This window comes from Pteropus vampyrus, unplaced genomic scaffold (assembly GCF_000151845.1).
Source record: "Pteropus vampyrus isolate Shadow unplaced genomic scaffold, Pvam_2.0 Scaffold1, whole genome shotgun sequence".
Lineage (NCBI taxonomy): Eukaryota > Metazoa > Chordata > Mammalia > Chiroptera > Pteropodidae > Pteropus > Pteropus vampyrus.
Window position 1 is genome coordinate 2,733,668 of NW_011888782.1, and position 18,378 is coordinate 2,752,045.

The 18,378-nt window shown below is 38.1% G+C and overlaps 3 protein-coding genes across 6 annotated transcripts in view; 1 reads left to right on the plus strand and 2 right to left on the minus strand.

The window, feature by feature from the left end:
- NEK11 (NIMA related kinase 11) overlaps nt 1-789 on the minus strand; it is a 225,262-nt gene extending 224,473 nt beyond the window's left edge. Inside the window, exon 1 of the mRNA XM_023527662.1 lies at nt 654-789. The gene's annotated coding sequence lies outside the window, so the exon portion shown is untranslated. The remainder of the gene's footprint in view (nt 1-653) is intronic.
- A 40-nt stretch (nt 790-829) lies between these two features.
- ASTE1 (asteroid homolog 1) lies at nt 830-15,264 on the plus strand. 4 transcript variants are annotated; one of them, XM_011380593.2, is made up of 6 exons: nt 830-1,152; nt 2,097-2,228; nt 2,354-3,679; nt 8,888-9,098; nt 10,981-11,176; nt 12,767-15,264. In XM_011380593.2, the coding sequence occupies exons 3-6, from the start codon at nt 2,375-2,377 to the stop codon at nt 13,095-13,097; spliced, it is 2,043 nt and encodes a 680-aa protein (XP_011378895.1). In that variant the 5' UTR covers nt 830-1,152; nt 2,097-2,228; nt 2,354-2,374; the 3' UTR covers nt 13,098-15,264. The 4 variants fall into 4 exon arrangements, with proteins under 4 accessions (XP_011378895.1, XP_011379609.1, XP_023385774.1 ...); XM_011381307.2 differs by having other exon boundaries at nt 2,128-2,228; XM_011382096.2 differs by lacking the exon at nt 830-1,152 and adding an exon at nt 1,273-1,354 and having other exon boundaries at nt 2,128-2,228.
- ATP2C1 (ATPase secretory pathway Ca2+ transporting 1) overlaps nt 9,640-18,378 on the minus strand; it is a 71,197-nt gene continuing 62,458 nt past the window's right edge. The window contains exon 24 of the mRNA XM_023529847.1: nt 9,640-11,206. Within this exon, the coding sequence (XP_023385615.1) occupies nt 11,135-11,206 (72 nt within the window). The 3' untranslated portion in view covers nt 9,640-11,134. The remainder of the gene's footprint in view (nt 11,207-18,378) is intronic.

Consider the following 18,378-nt stretch of genomic DNA (forward strand, 5'->3'; position numbering starts at 1 on the left):
GAATGAACTTCAGCGCCTGGAACACACCTTTATTTTTGTATCCTCAGTCCCTGGCATACAGTAGGTGTTCAATAAACTTTGTTAAGGCAGATAAGCTTCTGGCAGACCAACTTCTGCCCAAGGGGGAACAAGGTGTGTGTGGTAGGGGAGGGGAGAGAAGATTTACAAAGTTGGATGGGAATTGAGAGAAAGGTGAAAAATTAACGCCCTATGCAAACTGACCCTTGGAGGTAAAGATAATCTGGCTACGGGCAAAAGGCAAAGCATGGGAGTGTTTTTCACAGGTTGAAGACAAGTAGTTCTCTTCCGCTGTAATGATAAATGAGAGGAAGCAGATCTGACACCAGATTCTGCTAAAGTAGGAATTTAACCTTAAAGGTAAACCTTAACCTTAAGGTAAAACGAACAATTCTTTGCCTCAACTTTTTTTTTTAATTTGCATTTTCGCAAAGCGGGTAAATATATATCGAGGGGGCACCAACAACACTTATTCTCCGGAGACTGGAGCAGATCCGGAAAGTAAGGAGTCTAGGTAAGGGAGGAGGACGTTGAAGTGCAAGTAGAGAAGTGTGGACCCCGACCGGGGCAGCCTGAAACCATTGCCTTCCCCGGTGCGGGAAGCCCACGCGCCGGGAGATGCGCCTTTCGCATACCTTTCGAGGTGGAGGGCGGAGGAGCGGCGGCGCCAGGGTATGCCCAGAGTCCGGCCCGTAAGCGGGACGTACGGTGGGCAGGCCTCCAGGACCCTCCGAGTTCCAGGACCACCCCGGCCACGGCTGTTGGGCAATGTTGCCAGGGAAACAACGCGGGGCATGCTGGGAATTCTGGCGAGGCGGCCCAGAGCCTGTCACTGGGGGCGGAAGCGTGCCTGGACTCAAGTGGGCGGGGAAAAAGAGAGCAGGCCGAGCGGGCCTAGCATCCGTAAGCTGACAGCAGCCATTTTGGAGCGTATTTCCCAGCCGTCCCAGCCTTAGAGACCTCGCGCCGGACCGCTTGCGCCCCTGAGTAGTCTGCCGATACTGGCTTCACTGAACCGGGCTTCTCAGTGACGTCATACCCAAAGACTTCCGGTTCCCACCCTTGGGATTGGACTCGCAGATGCCGGGGCTTCCGGCTTCCAGTACTCGCTTGGCTCCTGGGAGGACAGAGCAGGTGGGCTCTGTTCTTCGTCCGGGTGGTGGGTTGTGAGGTCCCAGGGTGTCGCGGCGTACGCAAAGATACACAAGATACGCAAAGACAAGATGAGAAGGGCCTCTGAGGTTAGAGAGTTAGGTGTTTGAGGACTTGTATCAAACCTTTTGTGCGCCTGCCAACTCTCTAGCACGCTATCTGTTGAAAAACTACTCTATGCAAGGTCCTGTAATTTAGGATAAGTTGTCACGGTCTCTGCTGGCATAATTTTACAAGACAGACTTCTAAAGAAATAAGTACTGTACACGATAAGGTGCTGAGATACGGCCAAGACTAGGCGCAAAATGCAAAAGGTTGCCCAAAAATTCTGTAATCAAGATAAATTTTAATGCAGTATCCTTAAAAATCGGAATGAATGCAAAAACAAAAAAACAAAATCCATGCTTGACATAATCTCACGATTTTGTGACAGTACCATGCTGAGCCATATTGGAGTCTGAGACCAAAGGAAAAACTAGTAATACTGATCCTGTGACTTAAGGTAGCCAGATATTGAAGGATATTGTCGGTAACTGGGCAAGATACGCAAAGACAAGATGAGAAGGGCCTCTGAGGTTAGAGAGTTAGGTCTTCGAGGCATGAAACCTTTCCTTACTTAGAATTATGCCAATTAAGATGGGCCCACAAGCTAAGGCCTGAAAGAAGTTCCCAGACTCTGATTGTCAAAAAAGAAAAACTAGATCCATATCATTTGCCCTACACACTTTAGTTAACTGAAGCCCAATGCTTTCTGATTTATTAATTATGAGATTGAGGATATAATTTTTATGGCTTAGGACTTTTTACTTTGACTCCACAAAATAAATATTCTGTTATAAGATGGCGAATATTAACTTTTAATTTCAAAGTCAATGGAAGTTCTGTACTATTGTGTCAGTAATGGACTTAAACTGATTTTCCTTTAGAATTATCAGCAGCCTCCATTTGTATCCAAAGGTCCAACTCCATGAAACCATTGAACTATATCCTGTAACACACAGAGAAAGCAGGAGAGAATGAAAAAGCACTCAGCTAATTGACATTGCCTAAGGATCTAGGTAAGAATTGAGACACTGACCCCTAATATGTTGTAAAGAGCTCTTCTTAACATTTGCTATTGATTTAATGGTGCCCCAGACAGTGACTTGGTCCCCTATATTCAAGTGTGTTCTATTTTAAACAGGCAGTTCTTCAGACAGTCATCATGGGTATCCGAGGACTAATGAGTTTTGTGGAAGATCATAGTAATGAATTCTTCACTGATTTGAAGTTGCGAGACACAAGAATTATCATTGATGGCTATGCTCTTTTCCACCGGCTCTGCTTCAACTCAAACTTGGAGCTTCAGTATGGAGGAGACTATGATTCCTTTGCAGATGTTGTACAAAAATTCTTTGAATCACTGTTTTCTTGTAACATATGTCCATATGTCGTATTAGATGGAGGATGTGACATTTCAGATAAAAAGCTTACAACTTTAAAGGATCGAGCTAGGGAGAAGATCCAGATGGCGCATTCTCTTTCTGTTGGTGGTGGTGGGTATGTGTGTCCCTTACTCATCCGGGAAGTGTTCATACAGGTTTTGATCAAGCTGCGGGTACGTTTTGTTCAGTGCTTTTCAGAAGCAGATCGGGACATTATGACACTGGCTAATCATTGGAATTGCCCCGTGTTATCGTCGGATAGTGACTTTTGCATTTTTGACCTAAAAACTGGGTTTTGCCCACTGAATAGCTTTCAGTGGAGAAACATGAACACTATTAAGGGCACAAAAGACTACTATATCCCTACCAAATGCTTTTCCCTTGATGCACTCTGCCGTTACTTCAGCAATATGAATAAAGCTCTACTACCTCTCTTTGCGGTACTATGCGGAAATGACCATATTAACCTGCCCATCATGGAGACATTCTTAAGTAAAGTACGTCTGTCTTTTGGAGCTGCCAATTCTAAGGGAAGGAGACACCACCGAGTTCTGGGACTTCTGAATTGGTTGTCTCATTTTGCTGACCCCACTGAAGCACTAAATAATGTTCTGAAATATCTTCCCCAAAAGGATCGAGAAAATATTAAGGAACTTCTCTGCTGTTCCATGGAAGAATACCAGCAGTCCCAGGTGAAGCTGCAGGATTTCTTCCAGTGTGGCACTTATGTCTGTCTGGATGCCTTGAATCTGGGTTTACCGGAATGGATCCTAGTGGCTTTGGCCAAAGGCCAGCTCTCTCGTTTCATCAGTGATGCTTTGGTGCTTAGACGGACATTTCTTCACACACAAGTGGAAAACATGCAGCAGCCAAATGCTCACAGAATAGCTTTGCCCATCCGGCAAATCATCTATGGGCTTCTTTTGAATGTTTCTCCACATCTGGAAAACATGTCCTGGCGTGCATTGTCTGCTCAGCCTCTAGCTTTCAGCGAAGTGGAAAGGATTAATAAAAATATCAAAACATCAATTGTCGAGGCAGTAGAACTGCCCAAGGATCCTTTCAACTTAAGCAAGTTGACTGAGGTAAGTTTGTAATACTAATGTAGTTTTTGTAAATCACTTTACAAGTTACACAGTGTTTTCATGTATATTATCTCTCAATATAATAAACTGAGGTTGGCAGCCATATTGCCCCAGTTTCATAGCTGAGAAAACTAGGTAACCATGTGATACCTCAGCTAGGGGAGTATCAATGCTAGGGCTCTCACCTAGATCTTTTAGCTCTATATCTGCCATTTCCACTGTACTTCAGTAGTCTGTGTTACCTCTGTAGTTATTACTGCTACTGTGTTGATCCCAGCTATCAACAGCATGGGGTTATGTGGCTGAAGATAAGAAATTTGAGCTACCAAAAAAAAGTGTGCCCAAAGGCATTGATCATAGGCATAGCATTCTTAAGTAAAGTACTCAGACTGCATCAAATTTCAATTAACAAGATTAATACTGATGCTTGGGTCTAATTTTTTCATTTTTATTGACTAGGACCTTTTTAAAAGGCTTTTAATTTATGGTGTCGTGATGATTTGCTTGGTTTGGTACTGAAAACATGATTCTTAGCCTAAGTCAGTGTTGTTTAAACCTGAGTAACACTCAAACCAATTCCCTTTTCAAGGTAAAAAAAATTATCATGGATCCCAGTGTTTACTGTTTTTTCGTATTAAATTACAAATTGATATGAAACTGCTTATGCTAATATAACTAAATTTACAAATTAAATGCAGATAAACTTACAATACCAATTGAAATGCCCTTTGGGAGTTTTCTTAAATCCAACTCTTCAGACTCAGAGACTCTCATAGGCCACTCTTGGTGCCAGTCTGCTCGAGGGAAGACAGCAGCCGTAGCTTTCCACCAGTTAGAATCAGGCTTGCCTTTAATCTGGGAGACATTGCAGCAGTCTACTCCATTGATTCTCCACTGAAGGTGATTTCACATCTCCCAAGGGGGGAATTTGGCACTGTCTGGAAACACTTTTGACTGTCACTACCTAGAGGTTGGGATGGGGTCGGTGTTGGGCAGGGGGAGGCTGGGAGTTGCTACTGCCATCTAGTGGGGAGAGGTCAAGGATGCTGCTAAATAAACATCTTACAATGCACAGGAGAGTTCTCCACAACAAAGAATTATCCAGCCCAGAATGTCAGTAGTGCCAGTTCCTGGTCTATACAGCTGACCTCAGGAACTAGCCTCTTTAGCCTTTCCATTAGTGACAGCTCAGGCAGGAGGAAACAGGATTCACATCAGGCAGGTACAAAAGCTTCCTTGGTAATGGGGAATGATTGCTAATGGGAACAGGGTTCCTTTTGGGTAGTGAAAAATGTACTGGAATTAGTGATGGTTGCACAGCTCATAAATATACTAAAACCACTTTAAAAGGATGAATCTTACGGCATGTGAATTATATCTCAAGGAAAGAAAAGTCTCACTGGCCTCCTTCCCTACTGGATCCAGTCTCTCTCGTAACAGTTCCATAGACATAGCTTCCAAAGTTGCTGCAAGGGACATGCCTAATTACAAGTCACTGCACTTAGGGAAGCCTCAGGATATGGTGTCTCCATCTGGTTGTTTTATAATTCAAGTTCATTTGTAGTTCAGGTTTAGATGCAGTTTTACAAGTCATTTTTATTATGCTAAGTAACACAGCTGACTAACTTTTATCATGTTTCAAGGGTAATAGAACTAGAAAGTTGAGCATAGGAACAATTCCAAACAGAAGGATTAAAACTTTATCCACACTAATAAAAATTGAAATTAACAACATTCTAAAGGGTGATGTTTTTGCCGAAATTACATTTCTACTCACAACAAAATGGTGCCATGTTGGAGGGGTTTTTAGAACTTTTTTTATGGCTTGAGAAATAATTGATGTACAATGAAGTGGCCATATTTAAAGTGCACTTTTGAGTTTCAATCTGTTTACATTCGTGAATTCATCCTGCAATTAATGTTTCCATCACCCCTAAAAGTTTCTTCTTGCCTCTTTGCAATTCATCCCTCCCTGCATATGTACATATAGCAAAGTGCACAGATAATTAAACAACTTGATGAATTTTCCACCAACTCAACACTTCCATGTAAAGGGCACCCAGATGAAGACTCATTATCAGCACCCCAGTAGCTTTCCCTAGTGTCTGGTTCCAGTAACACCCACCCCCTCACCCAGCCCCTGTAATCACTATTCCAACCTCTAACATTGAATAGTTTTGTTTTTATACTTTATAAAAATGGGATCATACAATATGAATTCTTTTCATCTGATTGATTTTATTCAACATGATGTTTGTGAGATTCATTTATATCACTGAGTAGTTGTAGATCATTCCGTGTTGCTGTATATTATTACACTGTAGGACAAGCACATTTTTCCATTTTATAGATGATGGTAATAGGAGTTCACAGTTCGGACTATTACAAACAATGTTATGAACATTCTAGTGCACCTCATTTAGTGAAAATATGAATTTGCTATATAACTCGGAGTAGAATTGCTGGGTCATAGAATACACATATGTTCAGCTTAGACAATGTATGCCAAATGGTCTTGTAAAGTGGTTTTAACAATAAATATTCCTACCAGCGGCTTATGAGAGTTCCTCTTGCTTTACACCCTTGCTGATACTTGGTATCTTCTAGTCTTTTAAAAAGCTTTTGCTATTCTGATGGTTGTGTAGTGGCATCATTTTAGCCTATTTAGTGAGTATTAATTTGCATTTCTCTGATGATTTATTTGAGCACCTTTTCAAGTGTTCATTGGCCATTCGGATTTTCTCTTATGTAAGTTTCTGTTCAAAGTGTTTTGCCCATTTTCCTGTTGTTTTTTTCATATATGTCTTTTGTCAGATAACATGTATTGTCAATTGCCTCTCTCAATCTGTGGACTGTCTTTCCACTCTAATATGTTTTGATAAACAAGTTGTTTTTGTTTTTGTTTTGCTTTTCACATTTAGATCTACAATCTATCTGGAATTGTTTCTACATAGCATGACATAGGGATCAGGGCATTTTTTCCCTCCATATGAAAATCCAGTTGAGTCAATGAGTGTAGCATGCTGATTATACTCCTTGCTAAGTAGAAATGACAAGTGTTCTCATCACTTACTTGTATTCAGAGTAGGGTGAAATTTTAGTTCACCTTCTGCACAGTGATCATCATTTGGTTTTCTCTTGGCATAAGCTAATCAATTCTGTATTTAGTTCAATGTGGTTAGCTGTAATGAGCCCATAATTCTAGAACAGTATCAGGTACAAATGTGATTCCAGAGACAAATGCAGGTACAAGTATAGAAAGTTTGTGATAGTTAGTATCTATTCATTTTGTTTTTAACACGATGTGAATAATACTTTGTCTGCTTTGTGCCAGCTGTTGTAATAGAAACGTTATACAATCTCTCATTTCATTCCTACAGTGACCTCATAGGATAGGCTTTCCATTTTGGATTTTAATGGCCATGGACAGAGCACCACTCAAGTTAACCAGCAAGAGGTTAATCCTAAGGAGAGATAGAAGTAGATCATTCTTGGGGAGGCAGCGCCAAGACCATTCTCTCTTTGGGGACTTCTGCCTCTGTGTGGCAGCTTCTTTTGAAGGTTTACGCTTTCCCTCTCCCTGAAGGGAAGGGAAAGGAGTTGTCACATGGGATAAAACCTAACCAGATTTAAGGGCTATGAGTAGTTTGTTTCCCTTTTGGAAGAGGCTAAGGACTAGGGGGTTCCATCAAACATTTTGTGTAACACCTTATAATGCCAATTTCACAGATGATTAGACTAGAAAAGCTCAGAAACTTGACCAAGGCTGTAGTTAATGAGGGACAAAATGTCTCTGAAGTCAAACTCAGACTCTGCTTTGTTCATGCTTTGTTCACAAGTTGTAACTTGCCTAGAGAATTCAATAATTTAAGAATTATATGTAGTAAAGAATTCATGAATTTTCTAAGCCTTTACTTGGTGCGATTTTCAACCAGTTTAGATGATAAAAAATAGTTTTTGTTTTACTTTAAGTAGTTAATGCTACTTCCCTGTAGGGGTAATTGATTATACTGTAAAGCACTTTTGAGTGCTAATTTTAAAATTTTTACCACAGTATTATTAAAACCAGTTCTTATAAATCATTGTATTTAATGTTCTCATGCACTAATGATGAAACTGTTCTGTCAGTTATGAAGTGTTTTACTTCAGGTTAACATCTTATTCTCAGCTGTCAACACACTTACTGCTAACTAGGTGTTTGGTGCTGAGAAATGTGTCAGACTGTCTCATCCTTTCAAATAATTAATAAAGAAATCCTTTTCTGGCTGTGTGCATATACTAGGAATATAACTATTGTTTTCTCTTAAAGTTTGATTGTAAAGTCTCCCTGAAGGTGCCCTTTTAATAGTCCTAATTTCCCTATTTGTAAAAGTATATAACCTGTAAGATCCATTATGGTTCTTAAGATTCGTTAATGTAAAATTAGTTCAACAAGAAACCCAAAACCCTCATAGCTGTTTACTTCCTTGTATTTGAAGTGCACTCTCTAAAAATAAGTGAATGTGTTGTGTTATTGCAAGTACAATGCAGGTAGTCCTTAAATATGCCTATCTGCTTTGAATATACCTCATCTACAAGTAGCCATGCTGAGACAATCTCCCTGTGTGGGAGAACATAAAGACAATAAAACATTCAACTGGGTAGGAACATGAGACAGGACCCAAACAAATAGAAGGCTATATGATAACACCTCAAAGGTTCATGTAATCTAAGTTTCTCCTGGAGGTGATCATAATGGCATCATGGAGAAGGTAGGACCTAAATATTTACTAGCAAGTAAGGGTATGGTTAAGTATAGATTTTTCTCAAAGCAGAAGTTAAAATGCAGATTCCTGGGCACCCCTAGAATTTACTGAAGCCAATTGGGGGGGGGGGGGGCGGGTAGGAGGATGCTGAGAGTTGGATTTTTAACAATCTCTGTGACATGGGCACTGAAGATGCTCATCAACCTACATGGAAGACGGAATGACAAGAGCAAGGGCTGTGTAGCAGGAGTAGACGATACATTTATTTAGTCAATCTTATTTACTAAGCACCTCATTAATGTTCTAAATGCTTTGAATGTGGCTTGTTCCCGCCCTCCGCCCCCCCACCCCCCAGGAAGATAAACTGACACAGCAGTTTCATTTTCATTAAAGTCTCTTCATACTAGGGGGGAAAAAGTCATTCCTCAAAGTAACTTGGACGATGTTTGGTGTGTATTTTCAGCTCTCCTTGGCTAGTCGGCAATTACTTCTGCTAGAAACGCTGAAGGTGAAACAGACCATCCTGGACCCAGTCCCTACTCTATTGAAATTGCCCATTGCTGTCAGTTGCTACTGGTTGCAGCACACAGGGGCCAAGGCAAAGCTACATCATCTACAAGCCTTACTGCTGGGGATGCTGATGGGGCCATTGCATGCCATAATCAACAGCCCTGGTAGGTATATGGAAATTCCAGTATATTTTTGCATGTTACTTACATGTAATCAAAAGTTTAAACAAAAAAACATTCTTGGATTATCTACTCCTATCAGTTTTATAAGATTCTTGGATTATTTACTCAGTTATATCAGAAATTTTGCATGTTACTTACATATAATTGAAAGTTTAAACAAAAAGCATTCTTGGATTATCTACTCCTATCAGTTATATCAGAACTTAGAAACAGAGGCACCAATATCTCATTCATTGGTAAATACTTTTGAGCACTTCCATGTGCCAAGCTCAGTGCCGGAGAGTTTGACTTCAAGGGCACAACAGTGAAAATGTACTAATAAAGCCTAATGACACCTGCTCTATGGCACCTAACTAATGCTTTAGCCCATTATGAAGTGTGACTGTGTGATATCCCAGTTGCATTTTACAGTCCACATATTTTATCCCTGTCAATACAGCAGCATCATCACTAGAAACATTTAAAATTTCCCACTGGTGAAATTTCAAATACCTGCAACCACAATAAACATGCATGCTTGTGCTGATTTTTTACTTTCCTTTTCCTTTACTGTAAGTTCCAATTAGTACATAAGTCGTGATGGTAGAAATAGTAACTTCTCTATTGGAGAAATACACTGAGGCAATTTCATCTGCATTTAAATATCAGATGAAATAAATATTGATGCACTGGAGCACTTCAATTCTCTAATGAATTATTCTCTTTGAAAGATTATCAATGCCATAACACTTTAAGTATATATGTCTAATAGTTAACACACTCAAGAAAAGTACTAATATGTAGCTACTAGCCACATTTCAAGTGCTCAGTAGCCACCGATGGCTAGAAAACAAGTGCAGATACAAAACATTTCCATCACTGAAGAAAGTTCTACTCTGGAGTTTACTTTTTAAAAAAGTTAAATGAAAGAATGAACAAGTATGACTCCGAGACACCCTAGGTGTGAGAGTGAGTAGCTGTCAGAAGGGACCGATGTTATATGACAGCCAACTTAATGCAAAATAAGTTAAAGCTCATTACTGCTTAAGATACAAGTTTAGGGTATTTCCTCCTACCGAATAATAAATATAGTTTAAGAAAATTCTCAAAGCACAAGCCTATTACGTTTTTAACTGAGTCCAACAGAAGGGGCATGTCAAGGGTCTGTTTCTTTTCTTTTAGGAATTGTGGACCCAGCACCCAGGCAGGCTCAGTGCCTTGCTGCTCGCTAATTGATAAAAGGTGGGCCTCCTTTTTATCACTTTCAAGTTGGTCTGGATGTCATTTTATGCGCCCCTGCTCAAACAAACCTGCAGAAGCTTATAGCTGAACACACTCAGCATTCATTTCCCAAGGCTGTTGCTTGCCCCTTATCCTCTATGTGAAGAAGTTGATGATTTGCCACATTCTCTAGGAGTCATACTTTAGTTTTCCTTCCATAAAACAATAGTTAAAATGTGCTTTGAACATACAGGCTGTTTCTTTAAGTGCACTGTAACATGGGGGTCTCAATGAAAGGAAGTTTGGTGGAAGAGAAAAGAATGATATTGATAGTAATTTGTATTTTTCAGAGACAGATTTAGGGTTTGAGCAGTTTGATGCAGATGTGTTTAGATCAGTGGAAGAGATACTATTTTACGGGTAAAAAATAACTTGGGGTTGAATAGTTAGGTTGTCATTAAAAAGGCATTTCAGTATAATATTTCAGTTTATACAGCAAGACTTTACAACGACATTAAAATAGTAAGGAGCCAGAAAAGAAAAGCATTTTGGTTATTTAAACTAATTATTTTCTTTATGGAATTTGAAGTTTTAGATATAAAGAAAATTAAAAGCTGATACAGTATATTTGGAAATACTGCCCTTGGGTTGTTTCTTTATCTAGATACAGAAGGTCTGCGGAAAGATGGTGCTAAGATGCTGTATGAAGAGTTCCAAAGAATGAAGGAGCAGACGCGGCCGGGCGCAAGACTGGATTTAGACACGGCTCACATCTTCTGTCAGTGGCAGTGCTGTCTGCAGATGGGGATGTATCTCAATCAGCTGCTGTCCTCTCCTCTCCCAGAGCCAGACCTAACTCGGTAAGCACCACGGAAAACTAGTTCAGATGGCTGCATACAGAAGTAAATACTTTTATTTACATTTAAAACAAGTTATTTTTAAAAATTCATCTGAAGATAATTGGTCTTGCAGCTAAAGAACTGAAACAGGAAGAATATTAAGTTATTGCCATACTCCCAAAGAAAGTTTCTATGATTAGATAAAATTACCCTCCACTTCCAGGCACTCTAGTCCTATTACCCTTTTGTATTTCTGTAATTGCATTTCTTACTACTTGGCATACTGTTCACTTATTCGTTCAAGTATTTATTAAATGCCTACTCTGCAACAGTGAAGTGAAAAAAAAATTAAAAAAAAAAATTTCTGCTGTCATGGAGCTTTTATTCTAGTAAGATGACTATTAGATGCTTAAGTGAACTTTATGTAGGATTTTTGTTTTGTCAGGCCAGTATGAAGAAGGGAGAGGCAGGCTGTATGCCAGTTAGTGATTACAATGTTTGATTATGGAGTTTAAGCTGGTTAAGAAAGAAATGAAAGCAGTCGGGTGTAGGCCAGTGAGAAAGTGGTAGGATCAAAGCATTGGACATCCTGGTGATTGTCCATCCAGGAGGTATTAGAGGGAGGAAGATAAAAGGAAACTAGTTAGGAAATAAAATTGAAATTGTATATATACTTTGTCTCTTCCCACTTGAATATAAACTCTATGAGGGCAGGGACCTGTCTATTTAATGTACTATTGTAGACCCAGTGCTCAAATACTTGTTGAATAAATGAGTGATATATGGAGGCATACAAAATATCCTGGTGTGTTTCAAGGTGAAAAACTTCCTAGGATAATAGTGTTAATACATCTCTAGGCCTTAAATGTGAGCTAACCCTAGAACTTTCTACCAAATAAGATTAATTGGCCTTTGGCCTATGGATTCTTTATTTCTTGCTTTTAATAATTTAGGCCATTCTTGACTGGATCCTCTCTAGTTACCAGAAATCTCTTAAAAAAAAAAAAAAAAAAAACAGGAAAAACAAGTCCAAATAGTTTTCTTAATGGTGATTTCAGTAAGATTGTTATTGCATCTCAGCATTCCCAAGGTTTTATAAGTGATGATTTTACACTGATTAAACGATGGTTCTACATCAGTTGCTAAGTCACCAGTTAATCAACTCTGGCAGTTAGTTATATATTAAAATCATGGCTTCCCATTACACTTATCTTTTATTTCTGAAGTAGGTTTTTAGTTCAAGTGAATGAATGACCTTGCAAATGATGCCATTAAATACTCTCATATTTCAACAGACTGCCTGTTTGGTTTATCAAAGGCTTTTTTTAATTCCTTTTCTTTTGAAGTGTTAAGAGGCCTGCTCAACTTTGGGCTAGTTACAGAACCAGCAGTCATCCATCATTTAATTTGCTGAAAAAATATCGCCAGCCAAGAAGTAATCTTTGTAATAACAGCTCAGTTCCTTCCTTCAAGGAACAGATTATTCTTCAGTAATTTTAATAAATAGAACTCTCAATGTTTAGATACATTTGTTGAAGCCATGTTAATGGTGGTTGTCCCAGTTCACTGAACCTATGCTTTAACACCACCCTTCTCTCTCCCACTGAACAGTCTGTATAGTGGAAGCCTGATGCATGGACTATGCCGACACCTTCTAACATCAACCTCTGTAGAAAGTCTCCTGAGCATGTGTCCTGAGGCAAAGCAACTTTATGAGCATCTGTTTAGTGCCACGAAGTCCTGTGCCCCTGCTGAATTATTCCTATCAAAGAGTAAATCAAATTCCAAAAAAAGAAGGCAAAAGAAACAAGGTTCCAGCCGGTCAAAGAACAGAGTGGGAACCCTCTCAGATGCTAGATGTTGGTATGAGTTAAGCAATCGGTTTGGGCTATTAATGGTTGAAAACATGGAGGAACATACTGAGGCCTCAGAGCTTGAATAAACTCAGTCTACAACCAGATGTATAATTCTTCCTTAAAATTTTTGTTACCTCCCTTAAAATGATTAACTTTTTTCTTTGGAACTAACCTGTTAGGGGTTAAACACTGCAATAGGTAATCTTTGAATTCAAAGATATTTTGTATTCTGCTTTTAATAAATACACCCTGATTTAAGAAACTTCGGTATTCCTTACACACACTTGAAAGCATACTTGTACTTCTCATGTTCCACTGCAGTAAGTTACTAATAATAGTCTATAACCTTTAAATTGCAGCAAATCAGCCAGCCATGTTTTCATAACTCAATTATTTCCTATAAGCAGAAGCTGGGTTATCATTTCCAAAAAAATTTTTTTACAACTGTTTCCTCTTCATTCTCTATTATGAAAGGTCTGGGCCTTGGAAGATGGCAGTTAGGATGCCAGACAGAAAACTATTTATCTTTAGGTACTTAGTAAATGAGACTATGGCAGGGTTGATGAGCACTTTAGTTATATTCCAAGTTTTAAAGCAGAAATTAAAACTCTAATGGCCCCAACAAAATGAGAAACAGCATCCTGAGCTGCTAGATCAGAGAAGGAAACAACAAGAAATTAAAATATTAGAGATATATGTAGTAATACCAGAATTTAGGTCACTTCTTATACTGCAGGTTTTGACCTATCAATGGGATATGAAATTAATGAGTCATAACCAGCATTTTAAATGGAAAATATCAGATATGCATATCATATATTAGATGGTTGTACAAAATGGAATTCTTACTATGGATTGCAGTCAAAAGACTTTGAAAGAAACTGCTCTGGAACACACTAGAGGCAGCTAAAATTACAAATACCAACAGAATTGTGAAAAGTGCTGGCCAGTTCCAAATAAAGAACTTGAAAATAACAAGTGGAATGAATACATTTGGGCAAGATCTGAAAGTATATTTCTGAACCTCATTTGTATTCCTACAGATTTTTTAAATTAAATTTATTAGGGTGACATTGGTTAAGAAATAGAAGTTTCAAGTGTTCAATTCAATTAATACATCATCTGTATATTGCACTGTGTGTTCTTCCTTTCTTCTCTACTCACTGGTAGTAATGACCCTAAGTATGGTTTTAAGCTGCTATTTTGAACAGGCCTATGTTCAGTTCCTAAAATCTGGTAAATAAATTTCTCCACTTTCTTCGTAGTACCACACTCTTAGAGAAGGAGTAAGCCCAGCATCAGCCAGTTACACACACAGCACCCAAGTGTTGACTGGCTCTGGCCACTTACAAAAAGCAAAAATACAATCTCATTTGCTCCTAAAGTTTTCAACCCTAAAGACTGACTTGTTTCAAATAAAAGTTCTTGAAATAAGGAATTGTTTAAGACAGAGTGCATGGGGCCCCTTAGTAAGGATGTTTTTAATATCTCTAAAGAAATGGTTATTCTCAGAAAAATCAAGAACAGAGCAGTCGCGTGCATCTATTTTTTGAGAAGCTATGTATTTTTCCAGCAAATAGAGGATCTAATGTGGACTATAAGCACATTAAGACCTTGTTATATCAAAAATCTCTTTTCCTTGATTCCTGGAGTTGGGGGTCAATATGGAAATTATACCAAAATAAGTGTCCTATTTCCTGGTTCATCACTGCTTTTTTAAACCATTAACCTTGCATGGAAAGCTATTCATTCCCACTTCTACTCTGACAAATAACTGGTTTGACAGGCACTAAACTGAAGAGTGTATGGGCCACAGAGTTTAAAGTCAGTTGAATTATATCAATCATCTTCCTTTTTCACTAAGTTTTTTAAACATAGGGGCCCGCTGAATAGACTACAAAATCAGGTTCCCTTCTCTAGCCATCGCTATTCAATAAGGGCCATTCACTTGAAATTACGCAGCCTTGCAGTAAAGAAGTTAAAAACATTTACTCTCTGTGAAAGGTACAGGAGGCAAAGGGAGCACCTGTGTTGAAGCAGAATCTTATAATGTCCCATATTCCATTTATAAAATGTTTCCTATGTTTTCCATGAAGTCTTTAGGTTTTGCTCTTTCTGAGTTCTAGCTAATGAAATCTCACCTGAGGCTTTGGAAATGTGTGTCTCCCATAAGTAGTTTTTAAGTAACAAAAGTAACTCTGGATTGCTAAAATGAATTAATTTTAAAAATAAAGTTGGAGAAAAACACTAATATAACCGTGTGCTGTGTTTAGCTGTGTTAAGTATAATTTAAAGTTTAAATTAAACTTTATTTTTACAAGCCCTTTTTGAAATACCTGAACCTAGAAAGTTTATTTATTTATATATATATATATATATATATATATATATATATATATATTCTATAAATATAAACTCTAAAGGCCTTTCATGAAAATTGACCATGAGAAAAAAATTATTTTAGAAGAGAAAGATCTCTATAACTACAAAGTTCTTAAAATTCTTTTTTTCTCCTTTGTGAATAAATGGATCAAAGATTATGCCCCAGTTACTCTATCTGTATAATGGCGATCAGAACAGTTCTAAGGATAAAATGACATGTACTTTTAAGTTATATAGCACAGTGGCTGGCAGTAAAAACATGCAATAAATGATAGCCATTGTTATTACATCCACAGATGAAAACCAAAAGCAAAGCCAGGGATCTGGGAAGTAAAAGAGTGCTAAGCAGAAAGGTCAAGGCACCATGAGACCAATAATTACCAGACCTAATGGCAGAAATTTTGCAGAGGCAAAGGAGGTCAGCACTATCAAATAAATGGCTATGACGTGAGAAGAACAAGAACGTGAGACTACTAACTCAACTTCAGCCACACTATTAGGCTAAAGCCACACTGGGAAGAGTGGTGAAGTGCCAAGAAATTGTAAATAGGCAGCCAAGTTTAACTTCATAAAATGAAAAAAGAGCAGAAAATGTATTTGTTGTGCCTCTCCTGCCCGTTTTTTCTTATCAAGAAATTTTCTGTAGTGTTTTTAAACCCAATTTGAAAGAGCCCTTGACATGTTTAAAGATAGGAAAACATTAAGAGATCTTACCACTTCCTGGAAATCTCCTGCAACTGCTAAAGTTATATTCTGGCCCTACCTAATAACCCTAAAGAGGCCAAGTCCAGTTTTTCCCCTTTGTGAGGTTTCCAGAGTCCACTGGCACATATCTGGCTGTCTGGCACAGCAAAAACCCAGAACAGCACCTGGAAAGCAGTCACCTCCAAGACCAGGAGAAATCACTTCCATAAAAGGACAAACTCTCACTAGTACCTGACTCTAAACATGGTAGCCTTAGTACCTTTAGTGAGATGAATGTGGGGTACTTGGTATTTATCTCATGTCTTTCATTGATGCATTTCAGTCAAGACAACTAAAAATGATTCTGCACCTCGTACCAATTTCAAATTAAATACTATTTATTTGGGACATACGTATTAAAAAGATTTCTCCCTACTTTCAGCAACAACTGCCTGAGCCATACAGGAAAGTAGCTTTGGCATTTCTTTCCAAGTAAGAATAATGCTATAATTCAAGCCCACCCAGCTATAAAAATTCTAAGATGAGAACCTCATGCTGAGGAAAGACGTTTCAAAATTCAGAGGCATGACTGCACCAGGTAATATACAAGTCTGTTAAAATGGGAATGAGATTACACATGGAAAAGGGTTTCCAGATAGTTTCAACTGGATTCAGTTTTCAAAGAGAGAAATCGACTTTCACATGAACATGTTGCAGTGCACAAGCCATAATTTTAATTCCTAACTAGTCTTGATGACATTTTAGATACTTGGTTAAAATAGTTAACTCTTTCTCTCAAAGTTTATGTATTTATGTATGTGTCTATGTACGTACATACATATACATGTATACATATACATGTATACATATATATTTTAAGAATATATGTATACATATATATTTTAAGAATCTTTTCTCATTACCACTTTGGAGACACTTGGAGATTTCTATGTACAATGTAACCTATTGTGATCAGAATCAAGGAACACCTAGGATTGTTTTTGCAAAAACCTTAAAAATAAATAAGCTAATCAGAATTATCGATATTGGATTTTTGATAATTTAGAAGACTGAATCATTTGACTTGTGAAAAAAATTATGCCATCATGTGAGCTAGCAGACAAGATTAGGAAAACTTCAGGTGTGTTTTTACGTATAGTTAGTAAAACTAAGGTGCTGGTTTTTGAAGAACTGACATGTGTCTGTCTAAACATTACTGTCCCCATATATGTATTCCTCTATCTGGTTCACATTATGGGGAAATAAATCAAAAGATGTTGGCAGGAAAAACAGTCAACTTTTCACAGTGTCTCTACTTTTCACTTGCTATCATGGATACAAAGTAACTATATTTCATGATTGGGGGGTGTTATGTGGATTAATCTACCTATTAACAGGTGAACCTGCACTGATGTGGAAACTTTTTGAGTAAACACATAGTAACATTACTCTGATAAAAAGGGGGTTTGTAAAATGTACCAATGAGAACAATTGCTAAAATTACTATTTAATACAGCATTTTTATGCCTTCATTAAAATACTGGCAGGAACCCTGTTTTTCTATTCAGCTATCATACGTTTGTGTAGGATGGGGTGTAGCTGGGAAGTGGAGATGTTAAGTTAGACATACCTTTTTGATATCTAAGGGGAAATGTCCACTGGGCAGCTGGATATATGTCTGGAGTCTAGGTTAAAGTCTTTGGGTACTGAGACTATGAAATATTTTCCTAATCTACTCCTCTACTTACAAATCTCTTTAGTGAGTATGTTGTATTATAATCAGAGAAATGTTTGTAATAGTTGAAGCTTCTAGGTAGGATGGCATCAAGAGAGCAAGCTTCTGATGTTACTTTATCTTGCCCCCTGAAACTATGGAAAACAGGTAAAAATGGTGAGTGGGGGGGCCTTTAGGACTGAAATCTGAGAATCGTGGCATCCACAAACCCAAGTTTCCAATCACAAAATACTGTACCCCTTCAAGCTCCTATATTTATGCAAATTGTTTTTTAAAGACAAACTAAAGAAACCGACCCTATGATGATGATCATAATCCATTTTGTGAAGCAGTAAATCAGAGAGCCAAGAGTGGACTATAAGAGGAATTCACTAAGAAATACCTTTACCTTAGAAATATGATAAATACTAGGCAAATATGTTTTGGTTTAGAATGTTGTTCTCGGAAAATGTTCATTAAGACTGGGCTGATAGGATATTTTGGTTTATCCTATTACTAAACTTTGTCTTTACTAAGCAAGAAAATATAATTTAGCCTACTCAAATTAAACCTGGTTCTGTGTTTGT

Excerpts from the sequence above, each read along its gene's own strand:
- ASTE1 (XM_011380593.2), top strand. The coding sequence starts at position 2,375 with ATGGGTATCCGAGGACTAATGAGTTTTGTGGAAGATCATAGTAATGAA. Across the intron at positions 3,680-8,887 it reads ACTTAAGCAAGTTGACTGAG|CTCTCCTTGGCTAGTCGGCA; the intron begins GTAAGTTTGTAA and ends GTGTATTTTCAG. Across the intron at positions 9,099-10,980 it reads TGCCATAATCAACAGCCCTG|ATACAGAAGGTCTGCGGAAA; the intron begins GTAGGTATATGG and ends TTCTTTATCTAG.